We start from the raw sequence: 23,369 nt of genomic DNA, 5'->3' as shown, positions 1-23,369 counted from the left end.
TATACATATATATATATATATTGTAACAGTTACAGTATGTGGCAGTTACAACTCTCAGATACGTCAAGGCCTTGTGGTGGGGAATTACAGCTGTATAAAGATATGTGCTACTTTCTGTCGCTTCAAGACTTGAGTATTGAAATGGAAAAAAACCATACAGGAAATTAATTTGAACCAGGAAAAGTCATGTGTATGCTGAGCTTTCAAAATCTTTTTCAGTTAGGAAATATATGGCTGGTGTCTCTTTGAGGGTAAATGCTGAACGTTTCCTGGTACTTAAATGACAAAGGCCACAACTCTTTCTGTCCCATGGTCTTTAAATAAAACAACTGAAATATGTTGCTACAAAACCACAGCTCATAAAACTCATTAAAAACTGGTGATGGTACAAGATATTTTAATGAAAGTTAAATACCTGGATGGCAGCAAATGTCAGAGCAGCCCAGATGACATACATCATGATCTCCTTCAGCTTCTTCACAACAAGAGCCTCACAACCCTACACAAGCAAACACACACAAAGAATATGTTTGAACATATAATTTTAAAAGAATCTGTCTGTATGGAAATGTGACAAACTTAGAGGTTGTTTACTTCTTGGTAAAGATCTTCAGGATGAGTGAGGGATCCTGTGCAGCCTCCAACGTTAGTTTTGCAACAGCTGATGGGTACACTGTTGTTCTTTGATTCTTCATACCAGTGTGTATACTGCCAGTCTGAGTAATTGTGGATCCCACAGCAATGGAGCTGTGAAAATGAAGACACCACAAAGATTACTACTTCTAACGCACCCTGTCACCGGTGACAAAGGAGACAGTGTTTCTGTCCTCACCTGTCTCTGGACATAGTCAATGGCACGGCTCTGGGCATTGCTGTTGATGCCGTCATACTTGTCATACACTTTCTTGATAGACCTATTAACTTCATCTTCAACCTGGCAAAGGTTAAGAAGGGTGAGACTACACATCTGTTAACACATCTCCTTAAACAGTACAAATCAACTCACCTTTGCTCTGTAAACGTATCCAAGAACAACCACTGCCACTTCCGTCCCGAAAACCAGCAGGAGAATGACGACAAACTGTGGATTCAATTTCAACACCTTAAAACTTCAACTCTGGCAAGTTCTAAATGTTTATACTCTGTTCTAATACTTGTAAAAATCCCACTTTGCATTTATAAATGTTTTGAAGTTAATCTTTGATTATTTGCTTACACAAGGTCATTGTTTCCAAAGTATGAATGCTACTTTTCTCTGTTAAGCTAATTGGTTTACTGACCGTCGTAAGTCCACAATAGCTCTCTCTCACTGTAGCACAGCATCCAATGAGTCCAATAATGAAAAGGAGGGCTCCAACTGCAATGATGATCACTGCAGGGATGAGAGTGTACACGTCTTCAAAGAAGTGATCGTAATCATCATATGTAATGAAGACATACGCTCCAACATAACACAGGATGCCAGCTGCAGCCTGCGGGTGAGAAAAACATCAACAATGTAATCAGGTCTGTCTACAAAATGAAATCAAGTGGTAAAAAGTGAGAAAACAAAATGCTGTGCTTGTGTTTTGGATAGTTGTTGCTTAGTACTTAACATGCAGTACAATATATCATCAGAAACATTACACTTATCATCAGTGGTGGAAAGTATATATCTCTACTCAAGTACAAGCTTGGGAGTATTCTTCACTTGAGATTTTTTTTACACCAATATAAAGTACATTTCATAGAAAAGTACTGTCTTTTTTACTCCACTACATTTATTTGATAGCTATAGTTAGTTTGTATATTAGGATTTTACATAGACCAGAGCTAGGTCATTCCCACTCATAGGTTAGGATCAATTACCAGAAGGCATTATTGTAGATTTAATTACCTCCAGAGTACTTAAGTAGTCACTGTTTGCATCAGTAATCAAGTACATATATTACCCACATAAGTATAGAGATCTACTTGATATTTTAAATATATTTTGTTGATAATAGTTATACTTTTACATGGGTAAAAAATTTGAATGTATGGCTTTTACTTTAAAAAGTGTCATTTTAAGCAAGTAAAGGATCTTAATACTTCTGCCACCATGGCTTATAAAACAGCTGTGTCTCGCAGCTTTTGTTTCATATGGATGATTATGATGATATTTTAAAGAACGCCTCTGAATCATATGCATGTAGATTCAGTCTTATGGATTCCGTAGCATTGTTTCATGTATAAAAAAAACACTTAACTGGTTACCACTTTAATGTAGGAGAGATTTTCACTGAATGTTCGTTGTTTTCAAATGCACTTAATGATCCTTTATAGTCAAAACAGCTTTTAATTCCTGTTACATTACCCTAACCTAACACCCTACACTTTTTATGGTATCTAAATTTTTTTTTAAAGAAAACTGGGACTGGTACTTTTAAATTCAAAGCACAATCAGACTGGAATTATTTACCTCAGATAACTTACTCAGATCAGATTACTTCCTTTCATGGCTTCAATAAGCCTTTCCTTGTTAACCTAAAATATACTACTAATCTACTTGTTTTGATTGCTAATTGCCTTACTTTTTTAAAAATTGTTCTTACTCTATAGGCAGCCCCAGTGCTTAGACATATGGTTTCTTTGTTTAGGTGTTTTATTTATTTAATTTCTTACTTGTTTTGTGCACATAACACTTGTAATAGAGTGGGAGAGTCCAAATGCCTGTTAACTATTTTCTTATTTGCGTGTGCGTGGACGCCCTTGAGTACTCAATAATGCATCTCAAGAGGGTTATCCAGAAGTTAAAATCAGACATAAACTCAGACAACTTAACATTATATTTTAAACAATGTTAGCTAAAATGTCTCCTGGCATTTCTATGCAAGTACTGCTGCGTGGTGGATTAAGGCACAGGGGAATCTTAAAGTTATTTTAAAAAGTGACTTAAACGCCATTTTTAATTAAGCAAAAGCTCTTTGTTTGCAAGCTGCTTCATTTCACGAACCTGTTAGTGGTAATCATCTAATCTAACAAATCATTTCCCTTACGCTTTTAAACTAATCTCTCTGTCGTTAAACAAAGGCCGACTGCCGCTGCTAGCCTAGCAGCTGACTACATAGCTAGCTAGCTAGCTAGTTAGCGTTAGCTGCTGCGCTGTGACGCACGTCTGAAACTGTCATAAACCTCCAAACTTACCCAAAATAGCAGGTTCAGAAAAACAAGGACCGTCTTCGACGACGTGATGCCACACTGCCCCATCTTAACCACGAGAATTGAGTGCTGTCGGTGCTGAAAATTATGCAGGTTTCTACTCAGACCTGTCCCGGTCAGTTCCTGCACTCACACTCCATCCCAGCTCTGTCACTGCTTCTGATTGCACTGGCAACGCAGCGCCACTAATGCAACCACAATAACAAACCCTCGGGGATCAAATAACCACCCCCAAATTTTGTTTTATAAGCCTAGTTTTCAGATTATTCTCTATGCAATATTTAACTATTTATTTTTCTGCAACCAAGAAGCGTTTGTTTGTGATATCCTATACACCGTAAAATATAAAAGTATTTAATCGAAATGACAATAGTAAACGAAAGTATGCTACTTACTGCCATCTAGTGGTAGAATACAAAATGTGACCTATACTTTTCCATCATACATAAAACATTTTATAGTATCACTACCAGTCGGGCATTACTGGTCAGGTTACATGAAATAGGCCCACAAAAGGCAATTTAAAGTACAGCCTAATTTATAGGTAGTTCATAACTAAAGAATAACCTAATAGGTAAGCCCTATAACCAATGTCCATACAATTAAGATTTATGATGAAATGTAATTCAATTATTTTGTCACTGGGCCCCAAAACACAATGAAATTAAACTAATTATATTATTAGAAGCATAACACCAGTAAAGAGTAGAAAAGTGGCTCAAACTATGTATCATTTAATGTAATGTAAGCCAAATTTAAAGCTCAGATCACTTTCAGTTTAAAGAAACTATTGGGAGACAATTTACATTTTAGATATAATTTTATTATATTGTGCTTAAAGTTCAAATGACTTTTGAGATATGATTAACAGATCTGCTCAACGTCACTGAAGATATAAGAAACTGTAACACATTTTGACAGTGTTATTTTTCAAGTACAATACAGTAACACAACTCCATTAAAGGAAAATGTTGATTTCTTTTCAACTGCCACCACTGCTCATTTTAATATCCACATAATTTGCAAAAAACAAATACAGATGCATAAAAATACAGGTTTCTACAACTGCTTGCAACTACAATGTAACCGACTTCTATTTCATAGCAGTACAGAAGCTGAAATCAGCATGTGTGCCAAATATTTTGTCCCAGTGGCTGAAATGTGGTGCAAAGTTGGTGTTGGGTTTCTGATGGTGCACATCATGCTTGCTGGGCCCTCCGTAGATGCCAAGCGGAATCAGACGGGAAGTGGACCAGGGGAAGTCATACCCACAGTGATCCTCAATCGAAACATAGACGTGCAACACCATGAAGACCCATGTAGTGAGAAGATGGCACCTCAGGATCATAGGATTCAGGGTGGTCCAACAGCCGACTGTCACCAGCTCCCAGCCACCAAGACACTGAGTGGCAAGTGCAAAGGGAGCTGAATACTTATGATGGATGGCGTGGAAAGTGACATACAGCCAGCGGATCCTGTGATGGAGCAGGTGCCAAATGAAATACTGGAAGTCAAAGAGTAGGAGATTGCTTACCACTCCAATAATCAGCTCCAGCAGGGATGGAGCCTGATCCGGCAGGTCCACAGGTGGCCTCCATGCCCACTGGGCCACTGATGCTGGGAGCACAAAGAACACATGGTTGTACAAGGTGATACCTGCACAGTGCAGCAGCTTAGAGGCCGTTGGCCGATGGCTAGGTTGGATCTTAAATTGCTGGACCCATGCCCACTTGTCCCCCACGATGTCACAAATAAGAAACGGAAAGCTGAAGACAAAGTATGAAGACACAGTCAGAACAACAGGAAAAAGTGGAGATCTCAAATAGTCGGTGTAGTTGAGCCTCATGCAGTCCCACAATGGCTGCAGCACAGAGTCACTTCCTAAGCATGATTTCCAAAAATGTATAGCAGTCTCTGTAAGATGCATCCTGAAGTAAAAATTACAAGGTCACTATCTTATATCTAACGTGTGAGAACTGTAGATGTTCCAGTCAAAAACACCAGCTATGGTAAAGACTTTATCCCTTGAGCGCCTGCTTGTCCTTTGCTCACCGTGTGGTGTCAAGTAACAGCTGGGCGAAAGAAATTATTCATACACCCCAGGGTAACCAGTAACATATAGCTCTCCACATGACAAATTTCAAAATCCTATACTTTACTCCCTCATACCTTCTGTTTATGCTGTATTTTTGTTCATGCTCAAGTGAATTTATCTGCCATTTTTACATGGGTATACACATAGTTTACTTTGTAATTTAAAGAAAGAGCAAGGTGCTAAAAGGTGAGTGGAATTGTTTTCAAGGTACAGACACAAAGAGCACAAACATAATCACAAATTGCAATATACTATAACAATATCCTGTTTAGTGTACTGTATTCAAGTATTTTTTGGTATGGGCAGGTGTACTTGAGTGAGTTCTTGTACTGATGCAGTATAGATATCTTGTTTTATGAACACAAGCTGGACAATATTCAGTAGAAACCATATATATAATACTGATATTTACATGTATAAAGATCAGGTATAAATCTTAAAGTTATAAGAAAGCTTTAATCTTGTACTGTAAGTTTATTGTGAGGGAGAAATGGAAACAATCTCACCACAAGGCCAATTTAGTAGCTGTTCTGGAGCTTCTCGGTCAAACTGAGATTAAAAAATGTGCCAGGACTTTTTTTTTTTACACAGACCAGCTCACTGCAATCAACCCATGAATAGCCAGACCTGCCCTACTAGCAATAAATATAAATAGTAAGCACAAATATCAAATGTTTCTGCTTCTGTAATGGTACAGTTACTCTTAGGTATTGTTGGTCTATAATAAATTAGAAACCTTTAAATAAACACCAGGCAGAGCTATTCTACACCTTTGTACTAGTGCTAGGGTATTGGTGTCTATGAACAATAAATAAATAAATAAATAAAAAGTGGGGTAACATATCTTCTGGCCAGGGTGGAGGAAGGAGGTGAGGGTGATGGAGTGAAGGGCACTGAGGGATGGAGAGAGAGGGTAGCGTCTGTCACTTCGGGGTGGAAGAACGAGGTGGGGATGGAGGCATGGGTGTCACTGATGAGGGTCAAGCTAAAAGGAAGAAAAAAAATCGGCAGTTATGGGTGGATTAAGCATTTTGGGTTCAACACCCCCCATCCCCACCCCCGCACACAGTAAACCGCAGCACAGTGAACGAAGAAAAGCAGAGATGTGGGAGTAATAAGAATGTCATAGAATGTTATCAAAAACAAGTTTTAGAGAAATATGTCTTACCTTACTGGATTCTCAGCATCTCTCCTTTGTGCAACTCCGTCAATCAATCATCAGAATTAAAGGCAGCGTCGTTAGCGCCGGCAGTGCTGCTGCTAGTGCTCGCAATATGAAAGGCCTACTGTATCTTCATGCATGTTATAGATCAGCTTGAAATGACTTAATTTGTTTCAGCTCTGGCATTTTCAGCGATGCCCTTCCTCTTTATGTTCGTATTTTTGTCCATATTTCGTCTGCTAGCTATCTGCCCAGTGAACCCACCTGTTCAAGCATTCTCCTTCGCTAGAGGCTGGAGACTGGGATTTGGGGGGCCGGGGGTGGAGGAGGATGTGGGCCGGTGTTGCATAATCAAAATGCAAGTGTTCAAATTTCCAATTTTTTCCTGAGCAATTTAAAAAATTATGTTACAATGGCTCAATAATCTTGTGATTAAAAAGTCTAGTTGTAGTAGTTTGTGGTCTGTAATCTAATTGTTTTCACACACCAAGAACTGACTTTGGACTGTTACTTTTTAATTGAAACCTATATATTTATTAAAACACATGATAAAATTATAAAATACAAAACAATACTCTTTACAAAAAAGCAGTGTCTACTTGGGGCCTCCTTGTCATGTTGCAGATATCTTTGTAGCTCCACCAAAGAGACAATCATCTCACATGTTTCAATTAAATAACAGTTTGTGGCCCAGATTAGTCACTGTTTCACAAAAAACAACGACATTTTACAACTCCCAAGATGTAGCTTGCACCTAGGTTGGGAACCTGGGAACTTTATAAAGCAGTTAAAACCAACTTCTTCTTGATCAACTATAGGAGTAGGTGAATCTTACTCATTCATGGGCACATTAATAATCTAATAGTCCTGTTAATAATCTATTAGGCACAATGATGTACTTTTACTTTTGATACTTTAAATACATTTAGCTGATAATACTTTAAGTAGGCTAGGCTACACTTTGGAAGGCAAGACTTTTACTTGTAATTGAACATTTTTATATTGGTGTATTTGGTAGCCTATTTTTCTTTTACTTAAGTAAAGGCTTTAAGAACAGGGGGTGGCTGTGGTTCAGGAGGTTGGTGGTTCGATTCCTGATGAAGTGCCCTCAACCCTTAGTTGCCCATGGTGGCCAGGCAGTGACTGACATCGCGGCCATCGGTAAGAAATTTGATTAACAAAACATAATAAAGAAATACTTTCTCCACTAGTGTCTAATGATCATCGTGATATGACTGAAAACTTTTCTCAAAGGCTATTTTCAAGGTCAACAATGACCTTAGAACCTCTGAGACTGCAGAGGGCAACAAAACAAACTACAGAATTGCATTTTCTGAGGAAAATGCGTATGGATGCTGAGTGCTGAAAGATTGCCCTGAAAATGCTGAACATTTTGACACCTGAATGGATTTGCTAGCTGAAAGTAGAATTTTCCCATTCATTTGAATGGGGCAAGATTTTCAAAATAAAGCTAAATATTTCAAACGTATGAAGTTTAGAAAACTTCTGAATAGTAGTATGAATGTCCTTGAAAAGCTGAACATTTTGATAGCTGAAATAGCTGAAAGTATGAAGAAGTAAAATTTTCCCATTCCTTTGAATGGGGCAAGATTTTCAAAATAAAGCTAAATATTTCAAAAGTATGAAGTTTTGAAAAGTTCTGAATGTCCTTAAAGAGCTGAACATTTTGATAGCTGAAATAGCTGAAAGTGTGCTGAAGTAGAATTTTCCTATTCATTTGAATGGGGCAAGATTTTCAAAATAAAGCTAAATATTTCAAAAGTATGAAGTTTAGAAAACGGCTGAATAGTAGTATGAATGTCCTTGAAGAGCTGAACATTTTGATAGCTGAAATAGCTGAAAGTATGCTGAAGTAGAATTTTCCCATTCATTTGAATGGGGCAAGATTTTCAAAATAAAGCTAAATATTTTAAAAGTATGAAGTTTAGAAAACTTCTGAAGAGAAGCATGAATGTCCTTGAAGAGCTGAACATTTTAATAGCTGAAATAGCTGAAAGTATGAATATGTGAAATCTTCCCATTCCTTTGAATGGGGCAAGATTTTCAAAATAAAGCGAAATATTTCAAAAGTATGAAGTTTAGAAAAAATCTTGAATAGGACCATGAATGTCATTGAAGAGCTGAATATTTTGATACCTGAAAGTGTGCTGAAGTAGAATTTTCCCATTCATTTGAATGGGGCAAAATTTAGTCAGGACTTTAGCCAAAGTCTAGTCAGGACAATTGACTGAAAGGTTAGATTTGGTAGGAAGTGGACCACTGCTAAATGCTTTTCTACAATAAAGAAATAATTGGAAAACATAGTATGGATGCTGAATCAGCATCCATACAAAAATTATAAGAATAATAATAATAAAGATTTGGAAAACAAGGTATGGATGCTGAGTCAGCATCCATACAATTAGTAGCCAACGTACAACAGGGAACCTCTATCCTGCCTGTAACAAAAATCTCTATAGCCTTTACAGTCAGTAGTCTCGTTTGACTACATCATGGATGCGACTGTTACCCCTACAGATTGGGAACCTTTTGTGCACACCATTATATAAGGAAGAATGATGTTATTAAATCACTGGAAGAAGGCGGACTGAATGCTTTTTTTGTCGTTTGGCTTTCCTGTTCTATTGGAATAATGTTAGTTAATTTTGAACATGCTCAGTCTTTGTACTGTTCAATATTTGTATTAGACTTTGTAATTGCTTGTCTGTTTGGTTTGACTTAATAAAAAAAACAAAAACTTTTGTGCACGTAATGACGTAACGCTACGAATGCGTTTCCTGTAGCACGTAACTTTTATGGTGGAGTCACTTGACAGGTAAATTAGCTGCTAGGTTAATGCAACTTTAGAAGGGTATTTGAAGCTTCCGTTGAACACTTAATTTAGATTATAGTTTTATCATTTCGCGGAATACACCGTTACGCCTACCCTTGTGTGGATTTGCGGTAATGTCGCCTCCAACAATAACGCTAACTGATTTGATTTTACGACTCTAAAAAGATGTCTAGCTAGGTAACGGTAGATTGCTAATGTTGGCTCTCATCATAATCCGAGGCTGGTTGACTTTAGTGTCGGTAACGTTACGATGGCACTTAAATGCAGTTTTAGATGTTGCAGACCACGAATGCACTGCTAGACCGGCTATAGCAATTTTCAGCAAAACGTTTATGAATAATTCTGTTTTCATAGATACTTCTTATAGATCGTTCACGTGGAGCAATACAACAGGTTCAAGGGTATCTGATAGGGATTTAACAGGAGAAAAACTGGATGTAGCTACTTTCTTGTGCTCTCGTTTTTATGTATTTTCTGTTTTTATTGTTCTCTTTTATTTTATTTATTTGTTTTTGACCTTGGACCTTGAGTCTGTAATAAAGTGTCATCATGTTTATGTGACCAAAGGTGACACTCCTGTAGACATAGTACTTCAGATGCTACAGCATATGTTCTTTCAGACTAGTGACACGGGGGTCAGGACTTCCATCACCACCTCACCAGTTATTTCTGTTAAACGAAATAATGTACTTTTTAATTTTATTTTTATTGTCAGATAAGGAAAACTACTCCACTGTGAACTGCTCACAACTCACATTCACACGAAGGTCATGAGCCAGAAATTTGGGAACCACTGTTCTCAAAATGCAGAACAGTGTATTTGTTCCTCTTTGTGCCGGCATTTTGAAGAAGGCTCTTGCCTATTTTATCATTACACTGCTCCTTACACATCAGTGAAAGACGTAGATAGATCTGTATAATCTGTGTTACTGTGTTCATTCATTCAGGTGTTAATAGCAATGGAGAATGGTGATAGTGAGAGGACGAGTGAATCAGAGCCAGTTCCTCACACACAGCAGCTGTGCCGCTTCTTCTCTCACGGAAGACACTGCAATTTTGGGAAGAAATGTAAATTTTTACATGTAAGAGATGATGCCAGTGCTCATGAGAATAAAGAAATCAGGACATCAGGCCAGTCAGATGTCACACCTCCAAATTCTGAGGGCCCTGGAAAGAATCTAGAGCAAAGGCCTCCTCCCACTAATAACTACAGTTCTGTCCCAGTAGCTGGTAACCGTGTCTGTCGCTACTTTATCTCTGGCCATTGCACCATGGAGGACAGATGTCGCTTCTGGCATCCACCACAGTTTCCCTCAGTGGATGACCTGCCTGTTCCTGGCCATCATGCAAGACCTGCTCAGAGGATGCCACCAGCATCCCACTCTAACCTCCTCCGGGAGGTCAAGCTGTGTGACCTGACAGAGGAGGTCGCCAAGCAGCTGCGAGACACTGAGATCACGCAGTTAAAGAAACGTTTTCCCAAAGACCAGCTGATTATTCAGGAACGAAGTGATGGAAAAGTTACTTATTACAGGGTGACTGTAGAGGCCACTGACCCAGACTGGGTAATCATTTTATTTTATTTTTTCTCCTCCCCCCTAAGAGCTTACAGTGAACATTCACCCATGTTATTTCTATAACAGAGTACATCTCGGTTTACAATTATCTGTAATATACTGACCTTTTCCATTCTAACTTTTAGCCATTTGACCTAAAAGAAATTGACATCATGGTTTGCTTCCCAGACAATTACCCACAAGAGGTAAGGACCACCACTAAATATTCTGTAATATATTTAGTAAGTGACATAAACAGAACAGTTCCTCATTACCTTGATACATTTTCCTTAGATTTTCACCTTGGACATACCATTGGACCAGGATCTGCCACCAGTAATGGCAATGTAAAATAACCTGCAGTTTATTTGAATGTTTAATGGTTTGAATTGTCATGTTGACACTAGTTGGAGTCATTTCTCTTTTTTTTTCTGCCTTTGCAGACATGTAGAGCAAGCATCCCGGGAGTGGCTTCAGGCCAAGCATGCAACCAATCAGCTTCTGGGAAAGGTAGAGCTGCTCTTCCGTCCTTTTCTTCGCTGGCTAGATCGTAGTCTGGAGAGACTTTTCACTGAAGGAGCCAGGCAGGTAAGATGGCATCCTGCTTAAACATGGTTGTGAACATGTCTGCCCTTTGAATTTAGTGAATTATAAATAAATCCTTTAGTTTTTCTTAATGCTGAGTATTACATCTTCTCTTGTCTTGACATTTTTGCAGTTGAAAAAAGACATTGATTTAGAAAAGGCTGGACTGCAGTTTATACCATACCAAGAGCTACAGGCAACAGTGTGTGAGAAATCAGAGAGTTCCTCTGACACTGCTGCTGCTGTAGGTGCAGATGAGGATGCTGGTAATGAAAGAAAACTGGAAAATTCAGAACTGGAGGGAGGAATGTTGGTGCAGCAGGGGGATCCAGGTTGCAGTGAAGGGCAGCAGGAGGTCGCCAGTCATTTGGTGGAGAACATTAGGATCAGTGATCCTCGCAGAGGCACAGAGGTGAAGATGCTGGGACTGAGGCTGGGAGAGAACACGGCCACTGTCGCTGCCCATCAGGTTACAGTTTGTCTTCAGTGCAATAGGTAAGGAAAAAAAGAACACTTAATATGATGACCACATCAGAAATGTAAGATCTGTTCCTCAGTTGCAAACCTGACTCAGTGCTGAATCTGTGCTGTCTACAGGTGTAAGGTAACTGCAGACCTGACACTCACTGGAAGGGCACCCTGCATAGCTGAGTGTGAGAAGTGCAGTGCAAGCATCAATGCTGCATTCAGGCCCTGCATGCTCCACCATTACAGTGATGTCCTGGGATATCTAGACCTCCACAACGCTGGACCTGCTGACCTTGTGCTGCAGGACTGTGAACTCATTGTGGGCTGCCTGAGCTGCTCCCAGGAGAGCCCTGTGCAGGTGGTGAAACATGCCCTGCTTAACACTACCCATCAGTTTTGTGTGAAAATCAACACCGTGAAATGTTGATGATTTCTGATCAGGCTTTTTTTGTTTATTTTTTTATCAGAGCATTTCCTATGGACAAACAAAGGAGTTTAATTGTGAACACTGCCACAGCAAACTCAGTATCTTGGCTGAAAGTACAATGTTCCAGTATATTCAGCCACGTGCCAATAAAACAGGTCAGATTTCCCCCATGTTTCTTCTCAAAGGATCAGCAAAGATTTACAATCAGAAAAACTAATTACCACAGACTCTTTGACCAGTGTTACCTCACATTATTTCTACAGCTATACAGTGCATGAAAACTTTTATATATACAGACTTAAATGTTTACTGTACCTAAACAGTCCAGAAAGGTCATTTAATGGGGGTTCTCCCCGATTCTGTGCAGGTTCAAGTACTGTTAATTTCAAGACGATAAGAGACCCTGCTGTGCAAAAGGGAAAGCCACTGCCAGAAAAAGGAACATGCAGACATTACAAACAGAGCCATCGCTGGCTAAGGTATTGTCTTCACTATGTTCTATTATCCCATGTATAATAATAATAATAATAATGATAGTTTAATAATGTATGATATCTGAGCTTTGAGAAATTCCTAGATAAGCCGATGAAAGCATTGTACCCGTGTTTCTAGGTTCCCCTGCTGTGGCCGGGCTTACCCCTGCGATGCATGCCATGATGAGGACCAGGACCACCCCATGGAGCTCGCCACCAGGATGATCTGTGGCTTCTGTGCCAAAGAACAGGTGAGCTATAGACATGACCTGATATCAGAGCCTATACTGGTACTGTATCTAGGCTCACTTATAATCAGCTCACTGCAGAGAATAAGTACAGTGTCGTAGATCACCACAGGTAAAGAGCATAAAGGTTAGTGTTTCTCTGCCAGCAAAATCCTGTGGTGGTTTACATACATGACCAAGTTGAAATTCATTAGTCAGCATCTACAAACCACAGTCATACACTGTAGACGAAGACATTTGACTCTTCGATGTCCCTGTAAGCCATATTATTTACGTACCTTTATATGATATTTGTTTGAGTAGCTCTTAACACACAATCAGTTTTAATCTTTCTTAAACACACCTAATAAACATGGTGGAAAAGGTAAGTGGCCTTTGCATTTAATAACTAATAAACCCTTCTTTGACAGCGATACCCTCAAACAAATGCTTCCACTAGTTGCAAGTCAGACCTGCACAACATTCAGGAGGTATTTTGAGCCAGTCAGGAAACCTTAAGGTATTCATAAAAGAAGACAGAACAATTAAGTGCAATGGAAAAGTAGAAGTGCCATCTTGATTGGCTCAGCTCACTGGTTCCTAGTGGAAGCATGACTGCATAAGACAGATGGTAGACTTTGCCCACAAATATAAATATTTCCCGGATGTAACCTTTCCCACATTTGTTATTGCAGCCGTACGGCAATGGAAAGCCATGCATGAGCTGTGGGAGCATGATGACACGAGGCACACGCACCAGCCACTGGGAGGGAGGACTGGGATGCAGAAACAAAGTCAAAATGAGCAGGTACATCCACCTAAAGACATTCAGTCCAGGCTAGTGTTAACATCACCGAAGAAAATATAATGGTAATAGTAGAAAGGTATTCATAGAAAAAAATATTCCAACAAAAACAAGACTGTCTCGAGGAAGGCAGCCAGTGAAAAGAAGCAGTGAAGATTGCATACATTGATATAGCCACCAAGATTTCAATTAAATTATATATTGCTCCAATAAATAAATCCAATTTGATCCAATAAATCATGTTATCATTTGGTGTGAGAAGTGTTATTTACTGTAATTTAAAAACCTAAGGCATACGTTTAGCCTGAAGGTTCATTATGTCACCTGCTGTTGACAACAAATTCTTAACACAATGGTCTCTTCATACCTGAATAACTCATGTTTGCTGAGGAAGGTCATATGTTATGGCTGAAAGCTTTGGAAACCCAAGGTAAGTGGACTTTGGGTATTTCTGTCAAATATCATTTCTTCTTTTTGCACAATGTATCGGTACTTTATCTGAAATATTTTGATGACAAATTGTCTTTCAGATCATAAATGTTTGTAAATGAGTGTAAAATGGCTAATGCATTTAAACAACATTTAAATACATTTATTTGTCAAAGAAAATAAAGAAACCAATGCCATACAATTTCAGTGAAGACTCTTATTTAAATACTGCACAAACATGTTGGATATTTGTCCTGTGTTCTCTGTTGGGTGCATCTTAGAATAGCTGATGAACTGGCGGCGTAACTTCCGCAGCTCTGCCATGTTGATGCTCCTGGTGAGCTCCATGTTCAGCATCAAGTTAAGGGCATTTGATTACTATTCGTTCCATGTTTAAGCTGTTCTCACCCCCACCCCCCCACACACACAGTTTACTATTGCATGGCTGGACACTAAAGATGCAAAAGCTAACTGACCAAAGTACCTGAAGGTCAAGGTATCACACCTTAAATACTGAGGACAACAAGTGCTGAATGCTACTGACGTGGTTTCAAAATCTAATTATGCACCTGCCATTAAAGGTTGACCAGTGCAGAACCTAATTTACTTTCAAGCTGGTTTCTGCTTGAACTAGCACGTTCAAAGAAGAAAATCAAAGTCTTTGCTTATGAGAAAGAGACACTGCAGCTGCCAATATCCACTAATCTGTGTAATTTGGTTTCTTTCCATCAGGCAAGACCTTTAACAGTGATTGGTTGCTGTGCCTTTCATTTAAGTCCTTTGATGGATGTGCATTCATCAGCCTTCCCCTTCTAACAACTCATCTGATATGCAGAACTTTGCCCCCACTGGTTAGGGAATATGACTTCCCTTAAGAAGTGGATGTTGAAAATGAGTCAACAGAAATTAACAGAGGTAATAGAAATAAATATTCAAGGTATGATAGAGCTTTTTTTGTACCACAAGAGAGAAACTGCAAGTGCAATTTCATTGTATGTCGAGCATATAATGACAAAGTTCTTTTTCTTACAAATCCTATGTTGAGTATTTTGTAACTATGTAAGCAAAAGTCATTTAGCACCTGGATTTGTGACACCACACAGGGTTGCAAACATGAAAACAGATCTACCAAAATCTATTCAATGTGAAAAGATTTTTCTAAACTGTAATGCAGCATTGGTAGTGGGAATATAGTAATAATAACAATGTGGACATATAAATGATATATAAAAAGGATATCTTCTCTGTAGCTCCTGGAACCGAAATGAGATCCCCAGGAACACTTGTCTTCTGTGCGTTAAAAATTGCCTGAAATATGTAAATAACCCTTATCAAACACATTATAGAGGGATGATGCAGTGGTGCATTAAACCAGGTATTTTTCAGGCCAGTTTTTATCTTCATAGTGTGCGATCTTAAACTATGACATAAAGCAGTCCAAAGATATAATGGCACCAGCAAAAACTATTCCAGCAGAAAAAAAAACCCACTAACAAACTGATAAATGAAAACATACCGTTAACACATCTTGTGTGATCTTGTCCAACTCATACAAGAAACTCGAAGATGACAGTGGTTGCTGCAGAGAAACAAGGAGCTATTACAGTCAGGCAGTCAAAAAGGGCAGCATACTGAATATTGTACTGTTCGTCCCTTACACTCTGCGTAGACTGGTTAGGTGGGGGTGCTTTTCTTTTGAAAAGTGCATCAGAAATGGCTTCATATGGAAGTGTGTCATCTTTCAGGATGGTGAAGAGAGGACTGTCCCATCGGTTTCTCGAGTCTGGAGCTTCAAATCGCAGAACTAACGCGTCAAAGCTACAAGAGACAAAATGGACACAAGGCAAATTACAAGCACAAATAACTGAATACAATGGCAGACATAAAGGTATCGCTAAATCCTTCACTCACAAGCACCTACTGTATACAGTACCGTGTGTGTCACTCACAGGTCCTGGGTGTATTGCTCAGCAGCATCTCTGTTGGTGTTCCATGATGAGCTCTGTTCATCTGACGTCAAACAGTATACCTTCACCAAAAGAAAGTATATGATTTGGACTTGTCTGATTAATGTAAATCATTCTTAATCACACTGGAACCTCTCATTTATCTAGTACACTTACCAGGCAGTGTGGTGTCTGTGCATGTTTGATGAGACAGAACAGTTCATAGCGGTAGCCTGTAAGGTACTTCAATTTTAAAAAGGTAAAAGCATAAACAAATGTGTTTTAATTCAGAATACACACACCACAGTGTTAATTACACAGCTTACCTTTTATGTAATTTAATGAGTCGAAAATTACGATGTCATCCTTGTTTACTTTCCTAAACAACAAACAAACAAACATTAAAAGAGCAGCAGCAGTGGAACATCAGTAATGGATCTAAACTGTGAAACTGATGAAACCCACCTCTCTACCTCAGCTTTCAGAGCTGCTCTGACGTTTTTTTCTTTCTGGGAGTCTGAAACATATCCAGCAAGTTAATGCTAAGGCCAAGGTTACTTTCTAGGGTCCAGTCTCAAAACCGTCTTTTAGTGTTACTGTTTAGCAAATGCAAACAAGGCTGTGTTGCTGTTTGGTCAATAAACCCTATAGGGACTGTCTATATATCATACTGTATGGGAAGAGTATGGATAACTCTAGCTCCAGCTTGTGCCTCTCATGTATTAGCTGTGTCATAGCCTATATGAGAGACACAAGCTGGGATAACTCACAAAACAGGGAAACTGAAAAGTTAAAGATCCTTTAACTGATGATTAATAGACAAAGCGGCGAGATGATGATCTTGTGAACTAAATAAATATTTTTAATGGTGACAATATACTACAGACGTGGTAAGATGGTGAACTATAGATCGAAAACTATAGGCTGGTGATTAAGCTAATAGGGGCTGATCAGAGGAAAAACACGCACGCCAAACTCCAGTCAAAATGCCAATAATTTAATGCGGCACAGTCTATCGATAGCACACACGTACTCCAAATGAAAACTTTAATGAGGTTTCAGTATACAACAGCATAGAAACAAGTATATTTTAGATATAAGTTGTGTTTTTAGAGTAACGTTTCTCTGGATAACCATTATTTTTTTCCCAGGTAAATTGGCTTAGCTCGGAGCAAAGGTAGCCAACCATCCGGCAGCGTGATTTTGTAGTTATTTAAATAATATGAACGACTTGATGGAAAGATAACATGTAAAAGGACTTCCGAAAATTCACGAAAACCCAGCAGCTAGTCACATATACGTAATACCTTCATGACTATCACACACATGGTTAACGTTAGCTTAACTTGCCTGCGTAAACATCGCTTTTGTCAACGCCCAGGGCTCTGTCTCCCACAATATGGACCTTCCGTTCAGTGTTCTGTTCAAAATACACCTTCAGCTCTTCTGCCCTCCGTGTTTTACCACTACAGGGGTAACCACACATCACTATTAGAGGCATAGCTACTGTGTGTTTTCAAATAAACTAGCCTAGTAGGATGATACAAACAAATGCACTTTCACCCGGATATGATCACAAACTATTTTCAAGAAGACCAACAGGGGGCGACACAAACCTAATGGCATTTGACTGTGAGCACCGACTTGGTTATTCTTCCTTAACATTTTGATAGCATTTAAACATTTTGTGAAAATGCTAGGATAGAAATTAAGACACACTTTCACTGCATTTTTAATAACATAATAAACTACAAAAAACAAAACAAAGCAAAAAAGGCTGCCCACTGGTCTGTTTTATTAACAGCAGTCATGCAGATTGACATCACACTATCAGTCAATGTAACATATCACATTAAAAACAGAAACCCATTTACATTAGAGCTTATTTTTCACAAGATTTAAAAAACTTGTCTTCATCAGCAGGATTTCATATTTATGGTGTAACATCTCAAATGTTCCTCAAGCACGATCTCGTCCTCCTCTAAATGAATGGAAAATATAATCAGCTGTGCAGTTGACGGCTTTACAACAACAGCAATATAATAATTCACTAACATTTCCAGTACGCGTTTCCTCTGTGTCTGTTCGACAGTTTGCAGCACCTGGATAAGCGCTGCCTGCAGGTCTTCCTGTCTGTGACCACCAGATCTGACTTCAGTGAGAGTGCCTTCAGAGGTAGACTCCATAAAGGACCTATCCACAACACTCTTCTTGCCCATGAAATGCCCTTATTGAACAAAACAACCAATCTCAATGTAAAATGTTAAAGTACATTTAAAAAAGAACAGTAACATAAACTACTTTATTTTTCTTACCTGTTGCCCACAGATTCCCCCTCGAATTCACCTTGTTCTTTGAAACTTTATTTCTCAGCTCAGTTATATCACGAGTCTTTGAAGATGTCATTGTAATGCACACAATGAGGATGAAAGAAGCCAGGAGTCGTGCTCTGCAGATCTTTGTCAAAGTGCCTTTCATTCCTCAGATGTGTGTTCTGCAATGTGGTGCTTGTTAGTTAAAATCTCTTTACTCTTCTGTTACTCTGAGGACAGTCAGTTATACTGAGATAGGATGGGCTTAATATTCTAATGAAATGAAGTCATCTAACTGTGTTGCATTTCTTAGTAGATGCATGACGCACGTCACACGTCACAGCGCCTGTGTCAGTGTGACTTACCATAATTGTAAAAAAAAAAAAGCATCATCAATCTAAAACCACCTATTATCACCATTAGATGCTTCCCTCCTCAGTATTCAATAAGTTTAAAATAGACAAAAAACAAAGATATACAGTATGCACCAATTTATTTGTAAGTACTTTATGTAAACATAACAGCAAGGCACATGGGCCACTGCATGCTGAATAGATGTAATGGCTTAAGAAATGCTGCGGATCCTGTTGACTAGCGTATGTACACGGGAAACTATACAAGTCCACATTGTACACACTATCAAAAGTACAAATCTCTCTCAACAAGTATTACAAAAAAAGTCACAAGCAAATCATTCTGTTTCTGCAGACTGAGCGCTGCAGTGTGGTGATTTAAGGTTTTAAGACAACACAGAAATGAAGAGCTCACATAGCACTTACATAGAAAAGTTCACTTGCCAGTTAAGTCAATATGACCATGTAACCTATAACTATCATTCCCCAAATAATTTATAAAATTGAATAATGTGGGATAATACACGCTTTTTTTAAACAAATTTTTACATTGCACAAAGATTACCTGCAACTTTTCAAAGCCTTTCACCGTTTAACAATCACTGCCATTTACCACAGAGGTAGGAACTGTCATGCTTTCCATACAAAAAAAAAAGAAGAGGTTCGGCTTTAAAATTCAGGACCTGTGAGCAAGAAAAACCCACAATTATTAGCACTAATGTAAGAAACCATTTCTTCTAAAGTCATTAATGATTTAACAAATTCATCTGACCTTATCAATAATTTTACTAGAAGCCACTTCATGTTAACATGTCCTGATTTTTAAGACATGATCTCTAATATACTCCCGAACTTTGCTTTCACACCTGCTGTGGATTATCCAAAAGAATGTACCCTGATCTGACATAACAATGACTGTTCACATGCCTGAAAAATACACTTCTGGCAGTTTGAGGTATTTTAATACTGTTGCACCACACATTCAATACCTCTCCACATTTTCCCTTAACAACTGAGGAAAATCTTTGTTTGTTTTTTTTTTAAGGCCAGATCTGGGACAAGCACATGCATGCACAAATCAAACATGTTCATCATGAAAACAAAAGCATTTGAAAACACTTAGAGTCAAAAGAAACTGGTTTTTGGTTTGCGATTACCACACCAGTCTTTGAATCTCCATTTAAACTCACATGATACTTCAAAAACTGTTTACCATAACACTAGAGTAGTGCTGCTTTTGAATGAATACGAACTATACTGTGGCAATAATAAATGACTAAAAATTCTAAAATGCAAAATAACTGCAACACATTCGTAGCATAAAAACTGCAACCTGAATTCCAATCGGGTAATAATAGCATTAAATATATCTACGGAAGAGGAATAGAGCCACTGTACAAAACTTGAGAATACTGGGGGGGATTCCAACTCAAATAAATTTGTACAATGGCCCTAATCCTTTTCATCATGTTGCATACAAAATTTAACAATTTAAATTATTGTTGATTACAAAAGTGAAAATCCACCACTTCACTGTGAGCCCACTGAATACCAGACCTAAACACTAACTGACAGTCCTGAGTCTCCTGTCAGAGTGGGTGGGAAAATTAACCAACCCCCCCAATAAAAACATTAAGAACTTATGTCCGAAAAGCAAGATGAATATGTCACCAACATGCAAAGTTAAATAAAAACAATAGAAAAATTATTTTGTCCTCTTGTTTATGAAAATACAAGTTCCTTATTAAATGTTTAGAATGAACTTCAATATACTGCATGGCCTCTGAAAAGAAATTTCAAAATTAAAGGCCACTTTGCACCACCTCCAAGATATTAAGTAGGTGGCCGTCACTAAGGAAGAGAGACTGATTGTGTCTGAGAGCGAGTGCTCAGTTTTAAATTACAGTCTGTGGTCTTGTCACAGTGCAGACTTGCTGGTTCTTCTGCCTTTGAGGGCTCAGTTTTGTTTAGCTCTTGTAACCAATTATTTACCTCATCGGTCTCTGTTGATCTAACTGGTTGATTACCCAGCTCCTTCTTCCTAACCTTTATATCCTGCTCCTCCTCCTCCTCCTCCTTGGACTCTTTGACTCTGTGTACAATGAAAAGGTGTCTGCTTAGAGACAGCATAGATGTGAAACACAGACCACAGTGAAGGCACTGAGGTGTGTTTTCATCAGTTTTATGCTGAGGTATATGCTGCTTGAACTGTGCACTATCGTATGTGATGAAACCACACTTTGAACAGTGAAACTGAGTTTTCAGACGCTTCACTGAAGGAGCCTCCAGACTATCAGCGCAAACCTGCCTCTCCTCCTGGTTGCCGAGGGCAGCCCTTTCTGATTGAAGCCCCTGCAAATCAGAAGTCAGACACTTTAAAATGCAAGATCAAGTAAACTAGTAAGATCTGTAACATTTGTTTTGGTGTCTGCAGGTATTTTTGTCATCTTTAAAAATAAATAAATAAATAAATACCTTGCCCCAAGTCTTCGTTGATTCCTGAATGGATGTTTCCGGCATTTGGCCAAGGTCAGGATTTTTGATTCCATGCATTAAACTAATGTGGTTCTTCAAACTGACACTCGTTGTGAATATCGTCTTGGTATCCGTGCAATACCTCAAGTGTAAAAAAAAAATGTAATTAAATTAAAAAGGTAGTGAAACTGAATGATTGCCCTAGTAATTTGATAAAACAACTATGTGGCAACAGTGATTAGTTAATTTTCAAACATAAAAATCTTACCAGCAAGTGTAGACCTGCTTTTTTCCACCATGGTCACTGCGAATGTGTCTTCTCAGACTGGTTGTGGAGTTGAAAGACTGCTCACATTGTCGACATGGATACTTCCTCACTGACTGTTAGAAAAAATGTTTTAAGTGAGTCGAAAAAGAAAAGTGTGATTTTATGGGACTGACAAATATTGTATATTTTTTACACTTTTTTCATGTGTAACTACAAAAACTGTGTGCTGGGCTCTGAAGGCTGATAAACACTGTCCTGCACTCCAGGCTGTGCCTTTAAACATGTGATTTGTTTGACGATCTGAAACATTACAGTGTGACAAACATGCAAAAAGATAAGAAATCAGTAAGGGGGCAAACACTTTTTCACACCACTGTATTTTTTACACTTTTTTCATGTGTAACTACAAAAACTGTGTGCTGGGCTCTGAAGGCTGATAAACACTGTCCTGCACTCCAGGCTGTGCCTTTAAACATGTGTCCCAAAAAATAAAAACTAATACAAAGAAAAATTGAGGGAATAATTTACTGATGTATTACATATAAGCTACATCTCTGAGTGGTACATTAAATGAATTTAGAACCATCTGAAGACACAGAACTATTCTCTGAAATGGATGTCCAGTAAAAGGGTCCGCAAACAGTTCAAAAAACCTTTGATGGTCTGGATTTCCTCTTAAGTGTGCTCACCGACAGCACACACACCAGGATTAATAGCTAATAAGAAACACTGACAAGCTGACGATGCATCTGGACAAAATGATCAGTATTAACACTATAAGGTATTTAAATTCAAAGGAATTCAGTGTACAAATTCAACTTTTCAACATTAAAATAATGTAGTTTCAATACTAGAATCTGCACAAATCGGAATATGATTTTGTGGCTTGACACTAGTTAAAACGCCCACTGCCAGTACACTATAGTGAATAAAACAAATGGTACATAGAAAGTATAGTAGTGATTTGTATATTAAATAGAGTTGACCAGATATTTAGTTTCAAAAGAGGACACGACAGGTGTCCTTGAGTTAGGTTTGAGTAATTGTAGAGGTGCGAAACAGCTATTAAAAAAAGACACAGCCGTTATTATGTAGTGTGAGATGAATAAAACAAAAATGGACATACAGCTAAAACAGAGTAGTGATTTTGCGCATTTTGACCCATGGGAAACATGAGACAACGGATGTCTGAGTTATTTATTGGGGGTAATTATTTAGATGGTTAAAACAAAGCATATACCATATGCTACTCATCACAGCGCTGTGTTTTTTGTAAGAGAGGTGCAAAAACAGGGGGTAAAACACTCAGACACAAGTCATAAGGACTTTTCATAAGGACCGAATGCGACGCAAATAAGCGAGACGAAAAAGTGCCAAAAACGCAGGCGAATTTAATGCACCAAAAGTATTCACACCGAACGCGATGCGAATAAGCGATATTTTCTTAAAACGTCGCGCTACAAAGATGGACTCCACATCAAGCGACGACAATGTACTGCTTGTCCTGCTACATGAAAAAAGAAAACAAAGAAGGTTTTGGGTCCATCCTATACTGAAAAGAAGGAGAGAACATGGCGAGTTTCATTGGTTGGTACAGGAACTGAAGTTGTATCATGGTTGCTTTAGGACCTATTTCAGGATGTCTGTGGGACAGTTTGAAGAGTTGTTGTTGCTGTTGACCCCCCACACGATGAAACAGAAAAATAGTTACAGGCATCCGATCGACCCAGAACAGCGCCTGGACGTGTGTCTGA

General features: G+C 38.5%; 6 protein-coding genes across 9 annotated transcripts in view; 1 reads left to right on the top strand and 5 right to left on the bottom strand.

Annotated features, from left to right (window-relative positions):
• The window catches only part of tspan3a (tetraspanin 3a), a 5,754-nt gene extending 2,348 nt beyond the window's left edge, over positions 1-3,406 (bottom strand). Inside the window, exons 1-6 of the mRNA XM_020611066.1 lie at positions 3,166-3,406; positions 1,281-1,472; positions 1,007-1,081; positions 833-934; positions 595-747; positions 416-499 (exon numbers count right to left, since the gene is read on the bottom strand). Of these exons, the coding sequence (XP_020466722.1) occupies positions 416-499; positions 595-747; positions 833-934; positions 1,007-1,081; positions 1,281-1,472; positions 3,166-3,228 (669 nt within the window). The 5' untranslated portion in view covers positions 3,229-3,406. The remainder of the gene's footprint in view (positions 1-415; positions 500-594; positions 748-832; positions 935-1,006; positions 1,082-1,280; positions 1,473-3,165) is intronic.
• Positions 3,407-3,996: 590 nt separating this feature from the next.
• Positions 3,997-6,783, bottom strand: ch25hl1.2 (cholesterol 25-hydroxylase like 1, tandem duplicate 2). 3 transcript variants are annotated; one of them, XR_002275750.1, is made up of 4 exons: positions 6,444-6,783; positions 5,782-6,260; positions 4,715-4,797; positions 4,490-4,582 (listed from the first exon to the last, which is right to left on the bottom strand). XR_002275750.1 is itself a non-coding variant. In XM_020611165.1 (3 exons), exons 2-3 carry the CDS (start codon positions 5,105-5,107, stop codon positions 4,274-4,276), a joined length of 702 nt encoding a protein of 233 aa, XP_020466821.1. In that variant the 5' UTR covers positions 5,108-6,260; positions 6,444-6,774; the 3' UTR covers positions 3,997-4,273. The 3 variants fall into 3 exon arrangements, 2 of the variants coding, with proteins under 2 accessions (XP_020466821.1, XP_020466813.1); XM_020611165.1 differs by having other exon boundaries at positions 3,997-4,582; positions 4,715-6,260; positions 6,444-6,774; XM_020611157.1 differs by having other exon boundaries at positions 3,997-6,260; positions 6,444-6,778.
• Positions 6,784-9,196: 2,413 nt separating this feature from the next.
• LOC109967613 (uncharacterized) lies at positions 9,197-13,910 on the top strand. 2 transcript variants are annotated; one of them, XM_020613330.1, is made up of 11 exons: positions 9,197-9,273; positions 10,239-10,856; positions 10,994-11,053; positions 11,142-11,194; positions 11,291-11,435; positions 11,566-11,927; positions 12,030-12,258; positions 12,368-12,482; positions 12,695-12,806; positions 12,940-13,051; positions 13,723-13,910. In XM_020613330.1, the coding sequence occupies exons 2-11, from the start codon at positions 10,251-10,253 to the stop codon at positions 13,867-13,869; spliced, it is 1,941 nt and encodes a 646-aa protein (XP_020468986.1). In that variant the 5' UTR covers positions 9,197-9,273; positions 10,239-10,250; the 3' UTR covers positions 13,870-13,910. The 2 variants fall into 2 exon arrangements, with proteins under 2 accessions (XP_020468986.1, XP_020468992.1); XM_020613336.1 differs by lacking the exon at positions 9,197-9,273 and adding an exon at positions 9,280-9,401.
• Positions 13,911-13,921: 11 nt separating this feature from the next.
• On the bottom strand, positions 13,922-17,811 carry kti12 (KTI12 chromatin associated homolog). The gene is made up of 9 exons (XM_020613350.1): positions 17,558-17,811; positions 16,673-16,724; positions 16,534-16,586; positions 16,385-16,440; positions 16,211-16,290; positions 15,920-16,079; positions 15,778-15,840; positions 15,501-15,569; positions 13,922-14,609 (listed from the first exon to the last, which is right to left on the bottom strand). Exons 1-9 carry the CDS (start codon positions 17,706-17,708, stop codon positions 14,466-14,468), a joined length of 828 nt encoding a protein of 275 aa, XP_020469006.1. The 5' UTR covers positions 17,709-17,811; the 3' UTR covers positions 13,922-14,465.
• A 156-nt stretch (positions 17,812-17,967) lies between these two features.
• nmba (neuromedin Ba) lies at positions 17,968-18,805 on the bottom strand. Its single transcript, XM_020613361.1, has 3 exons — positions 18,523-18,805; positions 18,263-18,434; positions 17,968-18,188 (listed from the first exon to the last, which is right to left on the bottom strand). The coding sequence occupies exons 1-3, from the start codon at positions 18,683-18,685 to the stop codon at positions 18,167-18,169; spliced, it is 357 nt and encodes a 118-aa protein (XP_020469017.1). The 5' UTR covers positions 18,686-18,805; the 3' UTR covers positions 17,968-18,166.
• Positions 18,806-20,489: 1,684 nt separating this feature from the next.
• The window catches only part of znf592 (zinc finger protein 592), a 19,551-nt gene continuing 16,671 nt past the window's right edge, over positions 20,490-23,369 (bottom strand). Inside the window, exons 7-9 of the mRNA XM_020612964.1 lie at positions 21,616-21,728; positions 21,348-21,489; positions 20,490-21,224 (exon numbers count right to left, since the gene is read on the bottom strand). Coding sequence (XP_020468620.1) covers positions 20,724-21,224; positions 21,348-21,489; positions 21,616-21,728 — 756 coding nt within the window. The 3' untranslated portion in view covers positions 20,490-20,723. The remainder of the gene's footprint in view (positions 21,225-21,347; positions 21,490-21,615; positions 21,729-23,369) is intronic.

This window comes from Monopterus albus, unplaced genomic scaffold, assembly GCF_001952655.1.
Source record: "Monopterus albus unplaced genomic scaffold, M_albus_1.0 scaffold5.1, whole genome shotgun sequence".
NCBI classification, from domain to species: Eukaryota; Metazoa; Chordata; class Actinopteri; order Synbranchiformes; family Synbranchidae; genus Monopterus; species Monopterus albus.
Note: the sequence above shows the minus strand (reverse complement) of the source record. Positions and strands in the feature narration are given on the sequence as shown.